Below are 24,927 nucleotides of genomic sequence, written 5' to 3' on the forward strand. Positions count from 1 at the left end.
TTGGTTTAATAACACTTTTTTTTGGTGAACTACATGTTTGTATGCATGAAAAAATTTTCACACAAAAAAAAAAAGAGAAAAAAGGAATAAATTTTCAACTTAATCAAGTTAATTCATTGTTAATTAAGTTGAGGATCAAAACCTAACTATATGAAACTTAGCACCAGATTTGTAAATCTACAACTATTTTTTCGAATTCTAAAACCGCCCTCCTCCAAGAGCGCAAGAAGTAAGAAGTCTTGGTGTGAAAATCTTTTTTCACACAGTAACGGAAACCCTGTATAAATATATTTGTTTTATTTTTTAGCGGCGAAAGAAAAAAAAAAACAACCTCAAACTGCTTTCTGCTATCAAACACAACAAAATGTACGGCATTGCTTTTAATATTTTCAAGTCTTCTCCATGATATCGCTAAACATGTGGACATACGAATTCATTTTCTCCGGATTAACCTTCAAAACAGTTTCGATAATTCTTATCAAAATTATATCTCAGCAGAAAAGGGTGGGAAAAAAACCAAATGCAAAATCCCGGCTGAAAACTTTAAAAGGGTGAGATAATTACCAACTTGTCTGCTTTTGCACAGCACAGTGATATTTGCCAACAACTATGTGGCTTTCTTTGGCATCAGCTGTTTGCCTTTTGGGCGTGGTGTGGGGCCATGCTGCCCTCTACGAACCTCCGGGCAGGTCCTCCATGTGGAGGTTTGGCTTCAATACTGTGAAAAATTACAACGATGTTGAGCTGTACTGCGGAGGAATAACCGTAAGCAAAATATTTATGTTTACACTAGAACGTAACTTATTTTAGCCCCGTCATGTGTTGAATTTTTTTTTCATGCAATGAAAAAAAACCTTCACGTTGAACTTACTTTAAAAGTTCGCGACTTTTTTTTAAACGTTTTTATTACTTTTATTTTGTAGGTGACGTGTTTGGGAGTTATTAATGTATAAACTTCTGACCAAGACTATGACTATTGATGTACTATTTTTTGAAATCTTGAAAGCCATCTTTGTTTACAGGCTGTGGGCCAGTTTCTTATTACCTCATTTTTATTTTTTGTGGGGGTAATAAGAGACGGACGTCTCTTATTACCCCATACTAACAAATTTGTTTGTTTTAGATAAAATACAGTGAACTTGATGTTTAGTCTAAGTTTAGCAAGTTCATAGAATAGTTTTTTTTCTTTTTTTTTCTTTCAGCGTAGCCTAAATCTAAAATCAGCTATACTCATTAGAGTAGACCATATTTAGATGTTTTAAATGTATGATTTTATGCGTAGAATGTCTGTAAGTTACTGATAAATCTCTACAACTTAATTAAATAATAAATAGCCTAAATTCATTTATACTTAGGGACTAGAAAAAATCCCTAATAACACATACTTTAAAGACATTTTTTTAAACATATTTTCAACTATACTTTAGAGAACTTTTAAAATATTATCTGGCCACTTCAAAAATTATATTGATATTTTTGGTCAATCCCTAGGTTAAGTTCATGATTTAGAACTATCATTATATCTAAAATAATATTATTTAGGACCTAGTATTATAATTTGTAAACATTAGTTTTTGAGAAAAAATATTTTTTTAACGGATGAAAATATCAAAAATTTAAAAATATTTGTGGATTCAGAATTGTTTGCAGATGTCTCTCATTAGTCCACATGATTATAACTTGCTATATATGAAGAGTTGCAGCCTTAGTCTCTTGTTACCCCACATGGGGTTATTAGAGACAAGAATTTACTGAAATTTTTAAACATTTTTTTAACTAAAATATTTAAGTTAAATAATCGTCTAAAAATCAAGAGAAGTCCATTTAATTCAGTTAATATGAGGTATTTGTTTCAAGTTATTTGAAATATTAGTATACGTTTTATTAATTTTTTTGTCTCTCATTACCCTTTTTGTTTCTTATTACCCCAGCCTCCCCTATCACTGGAATTAAGTATTTTTTCCATCTATGGAACTTTACCTGTAATTCAACACAACTATTAAGTCTTATTTTACACGGTTTTCATTTACGCGGCATTTCCGTAGAACGTAACTCCCGCGTAAAACGAAGTTCTACTGACTTTCAAAGTTAGTTATAATTTTTTAATTAGTTTTTAATTTTGCCGTGCTTGACTTAAAAAAAATGGTTGTATATACAGTGCTAGTTACCTTACAGTTATTTAGAATACATTCAGGATAACCGTGATTCACAATTTCCCTATTTTTAATGGCCCCGCTCATATCTAAATAGTGTTATCGTGTCTCTTTGCATAAAATATAATTTTCCAAAATTAAGAAATTACTATTATAAAAACCGTTTGAAATTAACAATTAATCATGGCTGCGGAGTTGGATAAATTTCTATGTGAAGGAGTTAGAGTTGTAAGTCAAACTTACTACTCCAAGAGTTGGTAACGGTAACTTTCTCTTCGAGTCCGAAACTCTGTCATTAATGTGGTGTCAGAGTCTGTGACGTGGAGTTCCAGTCGGACAGATTTGGAGATAAAGGTGTCGGATTTGAATGCTCTGAAATGCCAAGAGTCAAAGTCGGAGCTCGGTATTATACATATGAAACTGCAGCCCAGACAGGTATTAACTTGGTTTAAGGGTTGCAATACCGGACAAAAAATTCAATACCAGTATTCAGTACTTTTAAAACGTGATACCAGAATACCGGTTTTGAAATTTTTCAAAAGTTGCTTGAAAACATATTGTTTTGTTGCCACATTTCATAATTTCGTACAAAATTTGCATTATTATGAAAACGTATTGTGAACAAACATAAAATGAAGGAACAAATGTCATAATAAAAAATCAATACTAGCAAGAAACATAACGCACATATTGAATTACCTCTAAGTCTGGAAGTCATGTTAGTGCACTACTTTCCTTCAGTTGAAATTACTCTTTCTGAATTCACGCATGTCGGTGGTACTGTTAACAATGCGTGATACGCCTCCTCTAGTTTAATTGTCTAAAGGTATTTTATCTTCAAAAATATTCGGTCTATTGCATGTCATTTCTGGATAAACTCTTTTGTGTGTATATGTGTTTCTTTCGTATTGCGTGTATTTCTATTATTTTTTTTAATTTAAAGCTAGTTTAAATTTCTTTAATGAGAGACGATACTTTTCCAACATTAACATCATTTTCGGTTTGTTGTTACTTTTTATTAGCCCTTTGGTTTGAAATTTACGATAAACTTGACTAAATTTTATCTAGTTGGTTTCTCTTATTCGTTTTAGCTTCCTTTTCAAAATTCTTTGCAATTAATATTTTGTAAATATCTGAAAATATCCTTTATTTCGTGGAACATATTTATGCTTTTCCTCCACGGAAATCTTCAAGGCAATGTATAATTTTTAAATATTATCTTGCCAAGTATGAAGCCAAATAGCGAGATGGCACAACAAACCAATACTGGTGCCAACAAATTACCATTTGTAATGCTAACTGGAAACAGTTTTGGTCAAAATTTAGTACAGTTGAGACAAATATTAAAGAAAAAAAAATCATAAAGCATTCCTGCAATTGATTGTTTGAATAAAATGTTCATCGAACAAAGGGAGGGGGGCATTCAAAATTACACTCGAAATTAATTTTCCTAAAATGGAAAATGAGCGATCAGGGAAATGGAAAAAATAAATACATGGTGCACAAAATACTTTATTTTAAATGTTATTCTATTAGTTCATGCTTTTGAAGCAAATTTGACATCAATAGATTGATTTCGGTTCTGTATCATGGGAAAATAAATATACATTTGAAATATAAGTAGATATTTAATAAGTTAAATTGAAAATTCTTGAATTAAAACTATTTATTATTTTTAGCTAATACCGAAAATACCAGTATTTTGATCAGAAAATATCGGTATTACGAAATTGCAAAATTGCTCAAAATACTAGGAATTCGGTATATTGGTATTGCAATCCCTAACTTGGTTGAAAGATATCCTGCCACTTTCGCTAACTTTGAGCCATGTGAGAAATGAGCCGTGAAAAAAATTATTTTAATAAATGTAAAGAAACTTTGAACTAGAAATATAACACTTCAAAAGTTTAAACAAGAAGTTTCGTCTAGAACTAAACGAGCCTACTTTCCCGTATACCCATACTACTTTCTAGTACCTGATCAATATTCTCAAAAATAGCTAAAATCGCAAATTGTTTCAAACATATTTTTTTAAAAATATTTTAAGCTGATTTCCAGGAATAAAATATTCATTACTCATCTAAAAAATAGATGCGTAAATATATATATATATATATATATATATATATATATATATATATATATATATATATATATATATATATATATATATATATATATATATATATAAACGAACAAATAAAATAGCATTCCCTTTTAAACAAAGCAGCTAATACATTTTTTTCCATAAAAAAATTCTTTATCAGCTTTCAAAACGAAAAAATAATAGTTAAAATTAATAAGCTGCTCATTAAAATAAATACATCATATCAAAAAAAAAAAAAAAAAAAAAGAAATCGTTTCTTTTTCCCCTGTTTCCAAAATTTTTTTTTTAAATGAATTAATGCATTTACCAAAATAAATAAAAACAATAAAATGTCAACTTAAAGGAATAATTTTCACTGTCACAAAAAAAAAAAGTCTGCGCATATCTTTATGTAGAAACATTAATTCGGAACTCCAGCGCTCGAATACGCTACCTTGCGGTGATTTACAAAACTGCCGATGAAACTAAAACATTGCCACGTTGCGTTCCACGTTTTTCTGTTGACGTAAACACAGGCAGTTTGTTCTGAGTATTTATTAACGCAATCGATGAGTCTTAGTTTGCTTTCAGCTACAGAAATTAATTCGTCCCTTAGTAGTATTCTCGAGCTTCTCAAAATAATGTTAGTTTTCCTTATTTCCTTCTAAAATATGAGTTGATTGAAAATGGTGAAAGCGAAAACTGGATTAACAAACTTGGATAACGTTATACAAGGTAAAAAATTTTATTGTTTTGTATGAATTTGTAAGAATATTAGTTTTTTTTAATCCTAAATTAATTTAACTAACCATCTTTTACAGCAGCATTTAGTTGGAATGGACGGTATGCAAAATATTTTCTTGAATATATTATCGTAGAACAAAATGAAAAATGTTTCACCGAGAAAGAATTTACTTTATTCCTTTTATTCTCAGCTGAAAGGTTTCGCCAAATTTGTTTAGGGTTATAGTTTTAGTATTGTGCGAGCAAAGTAGCTTTGGCGAGATTTCGCGTTTTTAGTTAAACTATTTTTAATTTTTATCATGAGTGGAATAAAATGGTAGTAAGATTACAGAATTCGATAAGTAAAAAGAAATAATGGTCAATCAACTGAAAAGAAAACTACCACCATATATCCGTAAGAATTCTGTAGATGATTTGCATAACAGGACACAATTAAATCGTAACTCAGAAATTAGAAAATTCGAAACAGAAAAATTTTAAATTAGCCGATTCGGGAATTCGAGAGAAATAACTCAGCAACAAATGCAAAACAATAAGCGCTAGCCAAGCAAGGCAAAGAAGTATCATTTTCTTTCGATAATAATTTGTAATGTCACATTGAATTTTCTAGCATTAATTGTTGTTCTTGTCAGGCCACAATTATTATTTAGTTTTATCAAGAATTGATAAATATCGAATTCAACATCGTGGAAATAGCTGCTTAGAACTACGAACTACGTACTTTGCATTAATCTTTGGCGTTTAGTAATGCTTCTTAAATTCTCATTTCTTTCTACGTGGGCCAGAATATCCACAAGACTTTGAAAATTAATTTAAAAAGAATAAAGCGAAAAATATCATACATACGAACAAAAATCACAACACTTTTAGCATTTTCTTCGTTACCACATGCGTTTGTTTTAGTTTTTAAGTCAGGCATTAGACAGTGACTGCAGTGCCCCCTATAGTTCGTTGGAGTTGCGAATTACTTCGAGTTTATCCGCCGAAAACTGAATACCTAAATTAAAACTTTAGCGTGAAAAGAAAAAACAAGTCATATTAACAATAAATATTTCACAGTTAAAACCATAGCTGTGGAGTCGAAAGGAGTAGGATTCGAATATCCAAGAAACGGAGGCAGTTATTTGTCCTCCGTGTATAAATTTTTGTCAAAGTTACGAAGTAAGAGTCGAAGTCGGGGAGTCAGAGTCCCACTAATTGTCGGGCACAGAAGTCGAAGTCGGGGAGTCAGAGTCCGACTAATTATCGGGCACAGGAGTCGAAGTCGGAGTAAGGTGCCCCTAAATTCTCGGAGTCGGAGTCTGGAGTTTGTCGTCAAGAGCTATTTCCAACAAAATTTGTTTGAAGTAAATCCGCCTTCAAGTACGGAATCTGCATTGACTTTCAGTTTCCCCGTAGCGCTAATGTTAAGGGATTTGAACTGTTCAAAATTGAACTTAAAATTGTTTATATCAAAAAGATATTTTATATACAAGTTTTTCATTAAAAGCTTTTTCCTACAAAGTTTGAAGCAAATTCGGCGCACAGTTCGGATCTTCCCCGTAGGCGCTATTTTTAAGTTTTTTTGAACTGTTCAAAATTGAACAAAAAATAGTTCAAATCAAAAAATTAAATATAGGAATGAGGTGTCCTCGCAGAGATCTTTCGAACAAAAAAAAATTGTTCGAATCGGACTACTCACTCAAAAGTTATTCTACTCACTCAAAAGTTATTAGAGGGGGGAGGCAGACATACTGACAGTCATTTTCCCCCATCTCAATACATTACTTTCCAATTTTTAATTTTTCGATAGTTATTTAATTTTTTTTTTTTTTTTTGACTTCATTTTTGTTTTTGTAATATTTTCAAGATGCATTAAGCCTTCTTTCATGCATTTTTCGCCTTTCTCTGACTTTTACTGGGAAAGTAGGCTAAAAAGACCCCTCCAATATCGTTTTCATTTTCTAAATAAGATATAAAATATAATGTACTCCAGATATTATTAATTACAATTACAATTTATATGGAACTGTTATATTCAGTAATCTATTTACTCTTGTGAACGTCCTATTCTCACTAAATGACAAAGTTATCTTATGCATTGCATATATACTTTTCATTGCACTTTCAATTCCAATTTCTCTTTTTCCACAAATATTACACATATTCTATATCATCCTGTTTCACGCAAGAATATCTTTAGAATAATGTTCCATCTCATATCATAAGCAGAAGACTTTAAATTTCCGACCTAAAAACTTTCAAAGAACTTTTATTGCTATTTATATTGCATTTCCAGCCATCCCACTCTCATTTTTCAATTGTATACTGTGTGTGCGTGATTTTTTTTTATTTTTTTTTTAATGTTTTATGCTTGTGTTTGTGTTTATGACATGTATGTATCAAAATTGTCCCAGAGAGTGCTTGGTCGCTTGTGAGCTGTTCTATTCTTCCCAATCACCACGTCTGGTGATTGGTGATGTTTAAATAAATCTTAGTAATTACTGTCTGACCATCGATTACATGGAAAGGCTGATATCCGGTTTATAGGCGGAAGTGGATGTATCAATTAGTTTATAGGGGTGTTAGTTGGTTTGTTTCAGATTTGCACTTTTGCCTCTCTATTACTTAGCTTAGTTTTGTAAAAAGGAAAGTTTGCTCACAGCAACATTTTTTAAATTTATGTATATTCGATGTATATTCTCACGGCAAAAATTAATTGATTTATTTATTCACGACAAGGTTTTGAGCTTACCAGTTTGCTTTTACGTTCCTGAACGAAATGAAAATATTTTATTTTCTTTTTCTATAGTAACTATTTCCATAGTAACTATTATTGTTTCCCCTTATTTTATTTTTGAGAATGCAATAAATGAATAGGGAACTACGCGTGTATCAAAATCCCATCGTTAATTTCCCTTCTCCCCTGCTAGATTTATTCAGAGAAAATCGTCTTTACTTGGCACATTGCCAAATTACATACATTCCGTAGTCAAACAGTAAAACAGAATAAGAACAATTGAGGCAGTGAGAAGCAAAGAGATGTAAGCGGACATTTTCAAGTTTTGAGGCAAAACGCATTTAAAGTTCCGGTGATAGGTAGGCTTTCATTGAAATGTTTTTCTAAATCATGCTGCATAGCAGCACTTACCTGGCCAACTAGTGCTATCCCTTGCCCCAAGACAGAGGAGAGGTTCATCAAATATTTGTACTGGTTATCTCCAAATTTATTATTTTGGCACTTATATCCCCTTGCTTCTCACTTCTTCAATTTTGCCACATTATACTGCTTTAACAAACGCATTTTTTATATTAAAGACTTTGTGGCAAAGAAACAAAGGCCAATGCGGAATCTGCGGCGATGCATGGAACCTTCCAGAGCCAAGACCTAATGAAGATGGCGGCACGTACGGAAAGGGAATCGTTGTGCGAACCTACAAGGCAGGTCAGCAAATCACTGCTAAGATCAACGTGGTTGCCAATCATTATGGCTACTTTGAATTCAAGCTCTGCCCAGTGAAACCCGGAGTGAAAGCAGACCAGGCTTGCCTGGACCAGCACCCCATTGCTCTGGCTGATGGTTCTGGAAATCGTTTCAATTTGGGAGCCAGGAGAGGAATCGTTGAAGTTCCTCTGAAGCTGCCAGCAGGCTTGAAATGCGAAAGATGCGTCTTCCAGTGGCACTGGAGAGCAGGTATTTTCAATAGTTTTCATTATTTATTGATAAATTTTATCGATTTATGAAGTCAACGTTTAATAATATGCAAATTAACAGGTTTGTGTAGTTCACACTTCTCTTACATTTATCGTTTACAATAAAATGTTTTCAGCGAGATTATCGGAACATCTTAAAACATTGAAATAGACACAATTTTATGATTGTTACAATGTTTCATCAACATTTAGAAAAAAAAATCTATTGTTGACAGGCAAGCAACCTCTTACCTTAATTAAAATACTGAAACATTAAGACAAAATTTAAGAGATTTAATATTAAGCAAAACATCACATAATTAAATCTCCGCTTTATAATATACCAATACATTCCTTAGCGGATACAGACTACCATTTTAGGAGGATGATTATGCTGATGGATATATGGTTTTGGGTGAGAAAAATTTCTCAAACTGCTTGGATGTTAATAAAAAGCTTCAAACCGGCCAGAAATAAGGCATCTCATCGGGCGTAAACGTTATTTCTTAATTTCATGAGCAATGAAAAGAAATATTACTTCAAATATTTACCTTTAAAAATGATTAATGAATTGAGAAGATTACTGAAATCATTTACACCTTTTTCATGAAGTATGGGGCCACTGATGATTAATAGTTTAAGGTAGAGGGGGGGGGGTCATTAGATGCTGGTATCCTGAACTGACGTCCATTGCCATGGATTGGATTTTTGCTGGACTTGATTAGCTGGGTTGTGAGCGACAGGAGGCGTGTTATCTTCAACGATGAATCCCGATTTAGTTCCAGTCGTCATCGGTTATCTATTACATTCCATACCACGCCGTGTTTTGTCTTGTACAACTGCTATACTACTTACGGTTTTGTAGCGTTTACTGTGTCATAACTTCTTAATAAAACAATCTTTTGTTCTGAATTTGTTATCTCATCCTTATCTTCTCAGAAGACACATTCATTTTAACTTTCGTGAAGATCTCGTTTCCTTCTGGGTATTTATTTTTTTTTTTTTTTTTTGTGACAGAGTGTATTTGAACTTTCGAACACAGTTCAGTTGGCGCGACTTAATCCCTCCCAATTAATCTGATTTTGAGCTGAAAGTTTAAGCCCAAGCATTAGAAAACATTTAATGAGATTCAAAAATAGAGGCAAAAATAGTTGTTCGTTACTCCAAAGTCTAAAGCGCAGAATTTTTTAAACTACAGCTTTAAAATTTATTTTCAAGAAAATACTGATAAAAAGAATAATTTAAGCAAAAACCGCAAACGAATCGAACATTTTTTTCGTTTTTATGATCATTTGAAATTTTTGACCCTAAATTTTAATAGCGCCTATCTCGTTCGGAAGACGTTTGAGACCCTTATTTTTGACATTATATTGTTTGTCCTGTGATATATACTATCACCGCTTAAAGTTTTGCCCAAGAGTTCAGAAACGTCCTGTATAATATTTCTTAAGTTGTCCTAAACGAAATCTCTTGATTTCCCTTTGTGTATTATAGCGTCCTGCATAGCTCAAAAATGTTTTTCTCCACTACTATTTCACTTTCGCGTACGAAAGTTGTAAAAATTAACAAATTCATCAGCAGGATGGAACATTGAAAGTTTTCAAGATAAAACGTTCGAATAATATTCTAACTGTGTAACATATCTCTTTAGAGTAAATTATTAACATTTAGATTCTAAAAATATATCTGGTCTATGAATAAAGTCTTTCGTAACTTGAAAAGTGAACAAGTTTTCAAAATTAACAAAAATAAAACAAAACAGAAAAAAAAAACATTTACCCTTAAAAGTTAAGTTTTAATTCGATTATTAAAAAAAAAAAAAAAAAAAAAAAAAACGTTTTTTTCTGTCTTCAATTCCGAATTTAAAATAATTAATACTTTTATGAACTGAATTTATTAAGCACTAGCCGCCTTCGGCGACCAGCTGCTCCACCTTTTTAAACCATTCGCCTTTTTGTCCAGGTTTGCCGCCTTCGGCGGCTGCTTAGACAGTTTGGCGACGGTATTAATCAATGTTTTTCTTTATGTATCAATATTATCGTCGCCTTTTTACACCAATGATACATCAATATATATCATTCGCCTTTTTACACCAATGTTGCCGCCTTCGGCGGCAGCTTAAATAAATTTCGCGGCGCTATCAATCGATCTATATCTATCTATATCATTAGTAGTTTGAATAAAATATTTTCTAGACCTATCTAAAGTTCCGTCGTTTGGAATACTTTTAAAGGAGGGGAGGGAAGACACAAACGGCGTACTCTTCATGCAAATTTTGTCGAAAAATAACAAAAAGCACTCCCACTTTTATGTGAAAGCATTGTTTTTTCAATGTTATGGTGTGTGTGGGGGGGGGAGGCTTTGACATCCCGTTGAAGTTTTTTAAATGACGGGCATGTATCTTTCTTGCTGTCCATCTACTATATCGACATCTATATTTGTCTATCTATCTATCTGTCTATCTATACGATCTATGCATATCTACCTCTGACAGTAATTAATAATCTTTTTTTATTGATATAAGTATTAATTCAAAAAAAAAAAAAAGAAAGAACCTTTTTTGTCCACTCAATCTCTATCTCTGTATCTACCTAATCTAACCGCCGATCCGTAACAAAAACACAGATCATGCAAAAAATCGCGGGCTTTATTTATTTAATCAAAATAGCCCGCAAAAAAAAAGGCTCTATGTTCCCCGTAGTGTGGCAAAAAGTAACGCTTGCAAAAAAATATTAAGAAAAAGGTCAAGAGAATGCAAATGATTTCAGTTGGATCACGTGATGAGGTAAGTTCGGAACTCAGCCGGCAAGCGAACAGCTCGCGTTGCGTTCTGCATTAAAAAATTTGTAAAAAAAAACTATTGCGTATTTTTAAAAACTTTTTTCTTCTGAAGGGGGCAGAATGTTTTTATTATTACCAACTAAAATTTTAGAATTGAGGGTTCAATACTTTTCGCAGGACGGGTTTCGAAAATAACTAATCTTAGAAAAAATGCAAATTAAAGGTTTTTTCAAAAATCTATAAAAAATACAAAAATTGCTCTATCTTCAAAATTTTTTCATTCATCATATTTAAAATTAAATTTCCTACACTATAGTACAAAAAATATTCGTCTAGAGTGGTTGGTTCGGGGTCTGTGAGGTTAAAAGTGCTAAAAATCACATAAAACATTAAATAACTTTTTTTCTAATCAAAATATCAAAAATCGAATAGGCGAGGTCCCACAGGCAAACAATTATTTCACTAGACAAAAAAAAAAAAAAAAAAAAAAAAAAAAAAAAAAAAAAAAAAAAAACAATTTTTAAGCCAACTTTAATACATTTTTCCGCAGTATATTTCTAAATAGGAGATTGTTTGAGAGATATATAATTCAATCCTTTATTCAAAATTGTAATTGGAAACACATTTCAAATTTTATTTTGAAATTTAAATCTAATTTTCTTTTTCAGCAAACAACTGGGGCATTTGTGAAGATGGAAGTGGAAAGATGGGATGCGGACCACAGGAATATTTCAGAGGATGCGCTGACGTCAAAATTGAATAAAAAATATTTACGAAAACCTAAAATACATTTCTAACTCTTTTCTTAGTTGTATAATTTTGTGTAACTGTTGTTTGTAAACGTTTAGTTTGAAAGCAAGACTTCCGATTATAAAAAAGCTACTTAAGTTTCTTTCCCCCTTTGTAATGCTTGCATCTTTTTAACTTTCATGTATGACGGACAGCTAAGTGTAAGTAAATATTACTGTTATTTAACACTTTGCGTTATGTCTTTTAACCACTTAACTCATTTGTCCCGGTCTGATACGGGTAAAAGTTACCGGAAAATTTGCACGTGCCAGTATCACTGACAAGTAAAACCCTACCCAAGTGTGAATCACCAATTGGAATTAAACTTTATATGTCTATAGAACACTCAAAAATATTAAACCCGTATTTTTTTTTATCGGCAACAGACACCCTCAACGGTTTGAAATTTATCCCTAAATATCAAATAATTGGGATATCAGTTTGTTGTTTGAAATTTTAAGTACAAAAATTCAAATAATGATTGAAAATTTGAAAAACCTAAACAAACTAAAAATGACGTTCTTCAGGATTTTTCTGAAAATACTGTTTATAGGGGTAAACCATCCCTCGCAATCTTACCCCGTCTCTTAGTTAGGCCTATGAGCAATTTCATGTCAGATAAATCAACTTCTTGACCTCGCCATTTTCGATTTGAACGAAAATTGGTATGAAGGACACATCAAGATAGGTAATCCTGCCAATTTTTAGATTTCTATTTTGAAAATTGTTCAAATTATAGAATTGTAAAAAAACTGTGGGGGAAAAAAGAAAAAGTGTATAGAAATTTCAATCATTTGTAAGAATAATTATAATAGAATTAAAATGCAAAAACCATTGTAAAGCTAAAAAAATAGGGCTTTTAATTGATATATTGCATATTTTTCTTCGATAGATTTAAGTTTCAGGGTCATTTGCTGTGACGGGGCAATATTGTGAATGATTACCTCTATCAGTGTGAATTACCTCTATTTATAGTATTTTCAAAAAAATCCTGCAACACGTCAAGTTTAGCTTGTTTAGTTTTTCCAAATTCCCAATCATTATTAAAATTTCTGAAATTAAAATTTGAAATAAAAGAATGTATTCTACCCTCTAATTCCCAATTATCCAGTATTTAGAGGTAACTTTCACCCCGCTAAAGCTGTCTCTTGCCGATAAAAAAAAAGTTCGACATTTTAAAGTGTTCTATAGACGTGCAACATTTTATTCCAATCGGTGATTCACACTTAGGTGGGGTCGCTTCTCAGAGGCAACGACAGAAACCATCAAATTCAATTCACTGTTGCAATTACTTTTGCGTGGTTTAACGAAAATCACGTTTTCGAAGGTAATAACTCCCCCCCCCCCCACACATATATGCATGCAAAAAAACACGTAAGTGGACCGACTATTTATAAGATTAAATAAAAGTGTGTTTCAAACACATAAAACAATTTTATCGCAAAAATTGTCGTATGTATGCCTAAACAAAGTAAAAAAAAATATATTTTTTTTAATGAACGGCGCTTAAATGAATTAAAAAAAAAAAGAATTCACGTACAGCAAGAATGCGTTAACATAATTTGTTATAGAAAACAAAAGTATATCTGCTCAATACTGCTTAACAAACTGTCTTAAAATCACATATTAGTACTTTAGTTACCCATGAGAAGTCACGGTAACTCTTTCTTACGACTTAAAACATTTTTGCTAGAAAAAAAAGCGATTTTAGTTTTCTTCAAGAATGAGTCTAATGCTAAATGTTCGATACGAAATTCTAGTTTAAAAGTGATATTGTGAAGCAAAGTTGAATTATGAATTCAAACGCATGAAGTTTGCAATAATATTTAAGCAAAACGAAAACATACAATTGTCAACAGTATAATAACTGAAACTTTAAATGCGTATGAAATTAAACTGCTTTTTTGCTGAAAAATAAAGATTATATATATATATATATATATATATATATATATATATATATATATATATATATATATATATATATATATATATATATAAACAAAATCACTGAAGCACAAGAAAATCAAAAACATCTTACATGCTTTCAAGAATTCGGTAAGTTTTGCCGTATATACGTAAGAACTTGGATGGCAATTTGTCAGGTAAAACTAAATCTTAGAAAAATGATTTATAACAGAAATTTTTGGATTGCACAAAATAGTAAGGTGTACGATCATTTGTGTAACGCAAACAATTAGAAATTTCAGAGTAATATAGATATTTGCTGCAATAGCTTAATTTGACATATAAGTAAACAATAGAAAACAAATCTATAATTCTGCCACATTCAAAGAAATATTTAATCTGTTTTCTATCTGCTAAAAGCCGAATTTTGAACCAGAAACGTTAACCAACGTGTTTTAAAAATTTTCAATGCACCTCGACTTAGTTTAGTTTCATACTTAATTTAAAAACAGTAACTCTTCAAAATGACCCAAACTGAAATCAATTTATTATATAAACATAAGCAAATAAAGATATTCATAAAAGAGTTTGAAAGCTAACCTGTTCTAGAGATACCAAACAGAAGGAATTCACATTGAAGCTTGTTGAAATGACTTTTTGCTGTCAAAGCATTAGATGTTATCGGAAATGTTTTAACTTCAATAGAATTTCATCAGAAATACGTATCTTTCTACTGAATCCGGTAACCAAATGTACTAAAGTATGATAAATACACATGCATATACTACTGCTTCTAAACATGAACCAAACACAAAGTGGACAGAGCTGGTATATAAAAAAACATAAATCCTGAGTTAACGTACGTAAAGGGAGGAGCTGGTTGAAAGCGAAAGGTTTCAAATTGCTTTCGATAGCGATTCCGTACCGATTCGATTGGGTAAAGTCATTCTGCGGCAGTTTTAATACCAATTCTTTTTTTCACCTGATATTTTAATTTTTTCGCTCTTCATTTGAAGTCGACAGCATTGACTGGTGACTACTGCACATTCCTTTTGGATTCAACACGTCTGGACACCACAGTACCAAGATCTGGTTACTGAATGAAATGTCTATTTTGAACGACAAGACCACCCCGAGTTAATTTCATGCTTTGGACTCGGACCTGACAAAACCCATTTGACCTAATCTGGCCATGATTAACAGATAAACTGCAAACATAGCCAAATTGACGTTAAAGTATCAATCAGCAACGTTTTGACGTTTGAAAAAAATAAATATTTTTATTAATATAAATAAAAAACATAAATAAACATAAATAATACAAAAAGAGCAATTTACAACTCCGGCAGTTCTGAAATAAATGGAATCTTAAAGCTCATTTCAAAACATGAAAACAAAAGCGTTTACGACGACACATGCTGATGATGATCATGGAAGATTTCTTTGACTGGTCTTTTTGGGTGTTTCTTTAAGGCTTTAGGACCTCTGACTCTGGGGTTAAAAGCAGCGTTGCCCCTAACACCAGCTCCAGCTAAAACTGCAATGTCGGCACAGTTGCGGTAAATTTCTTGAGGGCCACATCCAACAGCTTTCGTGTCATTGTCACAGTCTCCCCAATTGTTGGCTGTAACAAAGGGACCAATTAAAACCTTCAAGCAATGTTACAAGAGAAATGTTCCGAGAAAACGTTCTGCGTGGAAGAACAAAAGAAAAGCTTAATCATGACATTTATAATTTTTATAACTTCACGGTTATTGAAATGATGGTGCTGTCACCTTGCGATAGTATTTCTTCCTTGTGCTGTATTTAAAGTTCGAGGTACCATACGTAGCATTCATCTATCTTATCAATCAAAAAATGTTATTATTATTATTATTATTATTATTATTATTATTGTTTTGAAATGGAGTATCCATAACTGCAAATTGCTTATGTACTGTAAGACAGCGCAACATGTTTTGAAAAGCAAGCACTTGTTTCCCAAAACCACATTTCACTCCAACAAATGTGCTTTTTAGCCTACTTTCCCAGTAAAAGTCAGAGAAAGAAGAAAAAAGCATGAAAGAAGGCTTAATGCATCTTAAAAATATCCCGGAAAACAAAAAAAGTCAAAAATAAATAAAATAGTTAGATAAACATTGAAAAACTAAAAATTGGAAAGTAGGGTATTGAGATGGGGAAAAATATCAGTCTGTCTGTCGGTCGGTCTGTCTGTCCCCCCCTAATAACTTTTGAATGAATAGTCCGATTCGAACAATTTTTTTTTTGTTAGAAAGATCTCGGCGAGGACATCTCATTCCCATAATTCATTTTTTAATTTGAACAATTTTTCGTTAAATTTTGAACAGTTCAAAAAACTTAACATTAGCGCCTACGGAGAAATTTAAATCAACAATAAATCTTGAACTTAGAGGCGAAGTGACTCCAAACAAACTTTGTAGGGAAAAGCTTTAGATGAAAAACATGTATCGAAAATATCTTTTTGATTTGAACAAGTTTTCGTTTAATTTTGAACAGTTCAAATCTCTTAACATCAGCGCCTAAGGGGAAACTGAAAGTCAATATAGACTACGAACTTAAAGGCGGATTTACTTCAAACAAACTTTGTTGGAAATAGCTCTTGACGAACTACTCCCGATTTCGACTCCGATAATTTTGACTTTCCTGACTCCAACTCCAACTCCTGTATCAAATAATAAGTCCTACTCCGTCTCTGCAAATATTGGTAAACTTGCGGACTTTTTGGGGAAATGACCGATTTCAACTCCAAATCTTTGAATTTCAAACTTTCGGCTCTCGAATTTAACTCTTTTGTCCAAAAATCAGATGGACTCCGACTCCACAGCCATGGTTTTTACTGTGAAATAATTGTTTTGAATATATTTTGATGTTATTTTCAAGATAAAGTTTTAATTTATGTATTCAGTTTTTGGCGGAGAAATTCGGAGTCCTTTATGTTTCTACATAAAGATATGCGCAGACGATTTTTTTTTTTTTTTTGACAATGAAAATTATTTCTTTAAGTTGACATTTTATTATTTGTCATTTCATTATTTGTTATTGTTTTTATTTATTTTTGAAAGTACATTAATTCATTCTTAAAAAAATTTTTGGCACCAGGGGAAAAACAAACGATTTTTTTTTTGATATGATTATTTTAATGAGCTTTTAATTTGAATTTTTTTTTTCCTTTTTGAAAGCGGTTGAAGATTTTTTTTTTTTTTTTTTGATGGAAAAAATGTATTTAGCTGCTTTGTTTAATAAGTGCTGCTATTTTATTTGTTCTTTTATTTATTTTTTTACGTATCTACTTCTTTAGATGAGCGAGGCATACTTTATTTCTCGAAATCAGCTTAAAATATTAAAAAAAATATGTTTGAAATAATTTACGATTTTAGCTAATTTTGAGAATACTGATCAGATACTAGAAAGTCGATATTGGTATACGGGAAAGTAGGCTCGTTTAGTTCTAGACAGAACTTCTTGTTCAATTAAAGTGAATGAATATTATGCTGCGGGAAAATTGATTTTCCTATAGAAAGACCATTTAATTTCGCTACCATTTTGCTACCGTTTAATTTCGCTCAATAAAATGCTTGATCCGAATATACTAAAAAAAAAAAAAAAAATGCTTGAGCTACTTTACTTTAAAACATTTTTCTTGTAGTCGTAAAGTTGCGAAAGGTAGCAATACGATGCCAAATGTGTTTCCACGCTTCCCATACCTGAAGGAATAATTAAAAAACCTCCAGATACCTTCAGAATACTTTGTACATTCATGTATCATCAAATTAGCTGTAAAACATATTTCCTCTTAAAATTAAATTTTTCTTTTCCACAAAGTTCAGAGTCAACAAATAGCTGAAAACAGCATCTAACTGAACGTGTGGTTTGAAAAGTGTACCATAGGCTCTTAACCACAAGTACCATCTCTGAGGTATAAATCGCCATTTAATGCTTTTTTCCCCCAACATACTCAAATATACACCGGAACACGACTCGAATTTAAGAGTCTAAGCAGAAAAAAACTGGTGACAAATCACAAAGAAACATTTGTAGTTGGAAAACAAAAATTCATGAAGTATTTTAAGCATTACTCGGTTCTATAAAAATAGCCTCAGTTCTGGCTAAAAGTTTAATAATTGGTTTACAATTTCTTAACTTATTTGTATAATTTAAGACAACTTTCTGCTATTAGTATATTAAAGCATTCAGTTATTGAAAAGTTCTATTTTACAAGCATTTTCAATAATCATCAGAAAGTTTTGTAAAAGTGTTAAAAATAAATAAAAATTGCTAGGATAGTTTTACCAAGAAAAAAAAATAATATTTTAACCAGAACAGTGAGGATAGTTATGTACCTAAACAGAGACATATTTGAGTTAAAATGTTTAGCAGAAAAACCTACTGCAATTAATAAATACATAAATAAATAGGAATAAAAAAACTGTTAAATATGTTTTTAAGTTTCATCATTTTCATTTCTATCTGCATAAAAAATCTTTTGACGACGGTTAGCCACAGAAATATAAATTAGTATTGGTATCGTCCACAAATGATGTCACTCTTTGAGGGGCAGGTTGGTTTTGGAAATTGTGGCAGTTTGTGACAAGATGGTGGGAGCAAGTAACAAGAAGTTTGACACCAGACACTTTTTGATAAACAATATATTTTTGAAAACTAGCGTGTCATGTGACAAAGGGAAGAGAGGGGGTAAGCTGAAACTTGACACTTTGTGACATAAGTGGAGCGGGTCAGAAATGTGGAAAAAGGGTGGGACATCATTTATGGACATCCCCTCGTTTAAAAAAACAGCACTGGAAAGGGCCGTAAACAGTAAAAATTGTCCATTGTTGGCTTACGAAGTTAAACTGAATATTTTGGGAAAAGAATGAAATACTACAATGAGAGAACTAATACAAACCAGAACGCCAGTGCCAACGGAAAACACAATATGCACAACTGACATCTAAAGGAATTTTCACAGGTATCATATAGAACCCATTGTCATCTTTTGGAATGAAAAATTTAGTCCCAGTTCCATCGGCCAGTTGAAGAATTCGTTTATCAAAGCACTCTTCAGTTTCTTTCTCCAGCGGGTCATCTCTCTCACACAAAGAAAATTCGAAGTACCCTTTATGATTGGCTACTATGTCGATCATGACGTCGACTACTCTGCCTGGTTGGTATACTCTACCGATGACATTGGATGTGAAATTGCCACCGGATTCATGTGGTCGTGGTTGAGGCATGTCGTAGCGATCACCACACACTCCGCATTTGCCTCCGTTGTCTTCGTGGGTAACCTTGAAGAAAAGCAAGTATTAAACCAATTTTGACATTGAATCGAAGCAGAAAAAGTGCAAAGGTTTATAAAATAGCTCTCTAAGTCAAATATAATGTGAGTTAAGAGAAGAACATAATGAACTATTTAATACCTTAATCCGTCAAGGATAATTATAAGTCATACAGGTCACCTAAGTTCACACAAGGTTAATTTATAACTTTTCCAACACAAAAAGGTTATGAATTACATTTTGATTTCGAGTTATTGAAAGAGAATCTTAATACATGTTGGCAACAAAGTTATTGTTCAAAAAATTTAGGGGAATTTGGAAGAAAGTAAAATAATTAAGATAAATTACCTTTTTCAAAATGGACAAGGAAATTCTTTTTGAAAATTATAGGAAGCAGCGTATTTTAAAGTCAATAGCATTAAAATACAATTTTTCATTTTTGGCGTTAAATTTGTTCCTTCCAAAAAAAAAAAAAAGAGGAGCATTTTTACTCCTGTATGAGGTAAAGTGAAATTTGTTTAAATTTTTGTGGTATACTAATAAATTATCAGGGAGTTCCAAAAATAACGATGCACTTTCATGAAAACAGTAACGTGTTTAAGTTTTCACAGGCGTTTAAAGAAATGCTCTCTAGAATACCCATCGTTTCCTGGAAACTGAGTGCTAATGTACAGGGTGTTCTGTTTTAACCTGCAAGAACTTTTCGCAACCATAAGTCCTAGATATATACTTCAAACTGCAAAAATGATCAAAATCAGACGCAGAGTTAAGATATTGAAAGTTTGAAGCGAAAATAAAAATAAGTCAAAAAATAAAAATAATAACTTTTTATACGGGCCCTAGGCCCCCTAACTAATATTTAGAGAAATAATCTCCATTAAAAACTTTCACTGACACAAAAAACTTGAAATTTCTGCTACCAAAACTCAGAAAGATATTCCAGTTCAAAGTTTAAAAGGACCATACAAAAGATGATATTAGAACTTATAGCACTTTCAGTAGAATGACAAGTCGTCAAAGTAAGAAAAACAAGGTATTTATATTTTTCATTGCTATTCAAAAATAAATGCAAATGTTATGCCGTGATACGCAAAAACACACTACAAAACTTCGAACTATTTGAAAAACTACACTACGCACACATATAATTTTAAACACTTGTTAACCACTATATTTTCCCCAAAAGGCGTTATTGACGGCGAGTGAAAAGTGGTGTAAGTCACAAAACGGTGCGTTTCATATTTCGGTGAACATTGGTCATACTAATTTCAAATTTTTTGAGTTGGAATTATTTTTCAATGGAGATTAGTTCCCTAAATACAAGTTAGAGGACCTGGGGCCCGTATAAAAAGTTAAATTTTGTATTTTTTGACTTATTTTTATTTTTACTTCAAACTTTCAATATCTTAACTCAGCATCTGATTTTAAACATTTTCGCATTTGGAAGTATACATCTAGAACTAACTGTTGCGAAAATAAAGGCTTTGCAGGTTAAAACGGAACACCCTGCATAAAGAGATACAGCTGCCGAACTAGCGGAAGTACGGGAAACAGTCACTCATTCAGAAGCGTGCACAGGGGGGGGGGAGAAAGGACGCCTGTTGGCCCGGGCCCGAGATTTTTAAAATGAGGGATGAGATGTATGTTAGGACGTAGGGGTAAATAATATGGAGAGGGCCTGTAAAAGTATTTTATGACGGCCCCGAAATTTCTGCGCACGCCTCTGCATTGATCTAACGCTTCCTGACTTTTTCGTTTGAGATCGAATCCCTTGTGTACACGGCTAAGGTCACAAATCAGCATTAGCTGAGTGCTAGGATTGGGGAAGAAATCAGCAGCATTACAGCTGATGTATTCTTTTCTACGGTGGAACGTTGGTCTCTGTTTGTTGGCATGCACTTTACACTCCAGGGTTCCCCATATCTACCATTCTTTATGGTTTAGCCGGTTGAATGGGACCTGAAAACAGCTCCGATTTTTTAATCCATAGTAGAAGCTGAGTAATCCCTGTTCCGGTACCCCGAGAGGTATTAATTTGCTTGGAGGACTTTGTGACCACGACATACATATCTAACACGCTCCAGTCACTATTAACGGACACGGAGGATCTTCGATCGACTGGGATCGAACCCTGGACCCTTTAGTTACGAGTCCGACGCTTTACCAACCAGGCCACCGCGGCCTCTTGTTGGCATGCAGGACTTACTTGTTGAACTTTATTAAGCTCCCATGTAGAAACGTTCTTTTTCCTATGCTTGATTCATTTCTTTATTTGACATGCTGATCAGGAAAAAAAAAAATATATAATTTTTTTTAAACCCTTACATTGTATTTAAAATTTATTTTCTTCTGAGTCGGTCTCACTTTACTCCTAATCAGGGCCGCGCCGTCACTATGTGCGAAGTCGTGAGCACACGACGGCGCACAGTGGTTCAAGGGCGGAAAAAATAGCCATTTTCTAAAATTGCGTTTTTAAAACTACAAGTTTCAAAAATTTTCCAGGGAGAACCCTTTTCAAAGAAAAAATCTTTTCCGTAACACATTATTAGCATATCAGAGGAGCAGCTGAACTCGAAATAATTTAGAGATATGGTGTATATAAAAAGTCCACCATATTCCAAATTTAAACATTCACACAGTGTAGTGTCCGGCACCCCAACAGAGACATTTTTCGACTCCTCTCTCCTGGTCGCACGATTACTTCAGCCTGGTGCTCGGGTGCGGAGGAGCGAAGAAGGGATGTTGGGAGAGAGGTGACTGAGGTCTGGGGGGGAGAGAGAGAGCAGCGGTGTTGAGCGCTGGCTCTGACCTGTAGTTGATCTGTTTCATGTTGTGCGTTATGATTTATGCTGATTATTGTGTAGGTATTGTACAGTAGATTAGAGAATAAATGTGTAAATAAAAGATCTTAAAATTAATCAGATGAGTTTACTAAATCTTCAACGAACCAAAGCGGAAAGGGGCAAGCTAAGCCCTGCACTCGCTACACACAGTATTTTTTTAACAAATTAAATGCCAAACGTATCATTTTTCCATTTTATATTTGTCTACAAAACTTCACTTCAGCTGTTAACTATATTTTTCCCGAACGCCAGTGCATAAGGGCGCTCAAAAGACATTTGCACGACGGCGCCGATCAGGCTTGGCGCGGGCCTGCTCCTAATTACTGCAGTCTGTTGAAACGAAGCATAAACGAGAGGTCACTGCAGTTATTTACTCTCAAAGTGCCATGAGACCAACTGTGCACCTTAAAAAGCAAATAGACGGAGTCAATGAAACTTAAGTAAATCTCGTACAGCAAACCTGAACTACAATCCTCCATGCAAAGATCTAATACAGCGAGCGGGTACTGCTTCAGCAGTCTTGATAAAAAATATTATACTGCGTTCACGGGAAAGATAGATTGAATGTAAACAAATCAAAATAGTACGCCATTTGGCAACTTAAATCACGTGTTTAGCATGGACAACAACAAATAGGTGCCAAACAGTCGGGGAACATTGATTAACTTTTTTTAATCCAGAGAAAATCCTCAAAAGGGACAAACCTGTTGTCAACCCATTTGTTTGCTTTCGGTTTATCTTTTCAGTGAACAGATTTAAGTGGAATTCAAAAATATCTAAAATGTCTTTGTCGCGTGATCTTGACAGCTGCATTTGAAAGAATACGGGATGAATACGGTCCATATACTGCCAGTTAGTTTTAGACATTCTATACCATTCCGGATTCCAAACTTTGTTGAGGACATAATATGTGTTCCAATTGACTTCAGAAAACTTAGTACTCACTAAGAAATGAAACAGAACTAAAATTTGATCCTCCATTACATAAAAAATGCTCTTTCTAATTGATATACAAATAAAAAAAAATAACAGTAAACAATAAATTAACCTCTGGTAATATTTAAACATTTTTATGCACGCGTTTCTAGAGAAATACTAAAAAGTTCATAAACCTCTAACTGCTGTAACTTTTAATTAGACCATTAGTATGACGTTCAGATGAGTGTGTTTACATTACATTACACTTCGGAATGTTGAGAGTACGTAAACACGCTTTTACGTTTTTAACTCTTCCGTTCTCATTGACCTTTAACGAGTTGAAAATTTGCCAAAGGGCAGAACTGCATGTTTGATATTTAAATCTGTGCGAACCTTATGTTATGTAAACATTCTTACATTGTGCATCTCGCAAGTTAGTTAAATTAGGAATTTTTCTTATTGGTTCTTACAAGTAGCCATGCCCAAGTGCAAGGGCGTATCCAGAAAATTTTGAAGGAATGGGTATTTGGTTTTTTAACTTATTCCTTACCATGTATCTGATTTATAAGCTTACAGGGAGGAAGCTGCTATAGTATTTTTATAGAAAACAGCTAAAGAGAGATTTAGCCAAGGAGCTGAAATTATTCCTTTCATCTTCCGTCGAAAGAGTTATTCTGAAATTGCGTTTTAGAACTTCAACTTCGTAATAATTGTGGCTGGACTATTTGAAAATTTCCTAATTGTCTAAAATTGCCTTTTTGAAACTGAGCGATTCTGAAAATTTTCCAGACAAAAGATTCGAATTCCCATTCTTTTTTTTTTTTTTTTAATTTCATCAAAGATCCCCATTCACTTGCATTTTAGGACTTCAATTTGGAAAACGTGCAGGTGCAGGAACCCTCAAGGGAGGGGCAATCGCCCTCATCGCTCCTCCCTTGTATCCGTACTTGCCCAAGTATCACTCACCGATAATGATATAATTTTGCACATTGATAGAACACTTAAAAATACTGAATCTGTGTTCTTATTGTCGGCAATAAACACTTTTAGTGGGTTGTATTTCACTCCAAAATATTGGATAATTGGGATGTTAGAATGTGCAACATATTCTTTTATTTTGAATTTCAATTACAAAAATTCAAGTGATAATTATGTAAACTCTAAAAATGTTTTATAAAACAGCAGGAAGATGAAATTAAAACTGAGAAGGTTCAGGATTTTTCTGAAATAATATTTCCATTCATTCAAAGGGGTTGAGTACGTGGGATGAATTACTCCTGTAATTAGTTTATTTTCTAAAAATCCAAAAACGCGTCAATTTTTTTTTTTTTTGGTAAATATTATTTTCTTTTTCTTTTTTGTAATGTATTCAGAATGTGTAAGAAAATGAAAATTTAGCTGTTTAGTTGGATAAAAAGAAAAAGACAGAATGTCTTTTTTAAATTTTAACATGAGTCTAATAAATAATTCGGTCAAAAAAAAAAAATCAAATATGCATAATAGATTTTCTGAATTGAGAAAAACCAAAACAAATTTAACAGACGGGTCTCATCTGATATATTAACTTCCAACACCGCTTTGTTGTACAGCGGCAAAGATCATTACACACATAATAAAGAGAGCCTCCTCTCTGTATTCATTAGCTTTAATGTAAAGGTGCTTTGGTTGTTTAACAAATAAGAAATTTGGTTTCTGTTTTTATCTGGCACAGATCACGTGATTACGAAGTTGCGAAT

The 24,927-nt window shown here is 32.7% G+C and overlaps 2 protein-coding genes across 2 annotated transcripts in view; one reads left to right on the top strand and one right to left on the bottom strand.

Moving 5' to 3' along the window:
• The first annotated feature begins 580 nt into the window (after positions 1 to 580).
• LOC129221236 (uncharacterized) lies at positions 581 to 12,411 on the top strand. The gene is made up of 3 exons (XM_054855693.1): positions 581 to 765; positions 8,281 to 8,656; positions 12,105 to 12,411. Exons 1-3 carry the CDS (start codon positions 610 to 612, stop codon positions 12,197 to 12,199), a joined length of 627 nt encoding a protein of 208 aa, XP_054711668.1. The 5' UTR covers positions 581 to 609; the 3' UTR covers positions 12,200 to 12,411.
• A 3,125-nt stretch (positions 12,412 to 15,536) lies between these two features.
• Positions 15,537 to 24,927, bottom strand: part of LOC129220761 (uncharacterized) — a 220,340-nt gene continuing 210,949 nt past the window's right edge. The window contains exons 3-4 of the mRNA XM_054855189.1: positions 19,058 to 19,439; positions 15,537 to 15,757 (exon numbers count right to left, since the gene is read on the bottom strand). Of these exons, the coding sequence (XP_054711164.1) occupies positions 15,537 to 15,757; positions 19,058 to 19,439 (603 nt within the window). The remainder of the gene's footprint in view (positions 15,758 to 19,057; positions 19,440 to 24,927) is intronic.

This window comes from Uloborus diversus, chromosome 4, assembly GCF_026930045.1.
Source record: "Uloborus diversus isolate 005 chromosome 4, Udiv.v.3.1, whole genome shotgun sequence".
Classification (NCBI taxonomy): Eukaryota; Metazoa; Arthropoda; class Arachnida; order Araneae; family Uloboridae; genus Uloborus; species Uloborus diversus.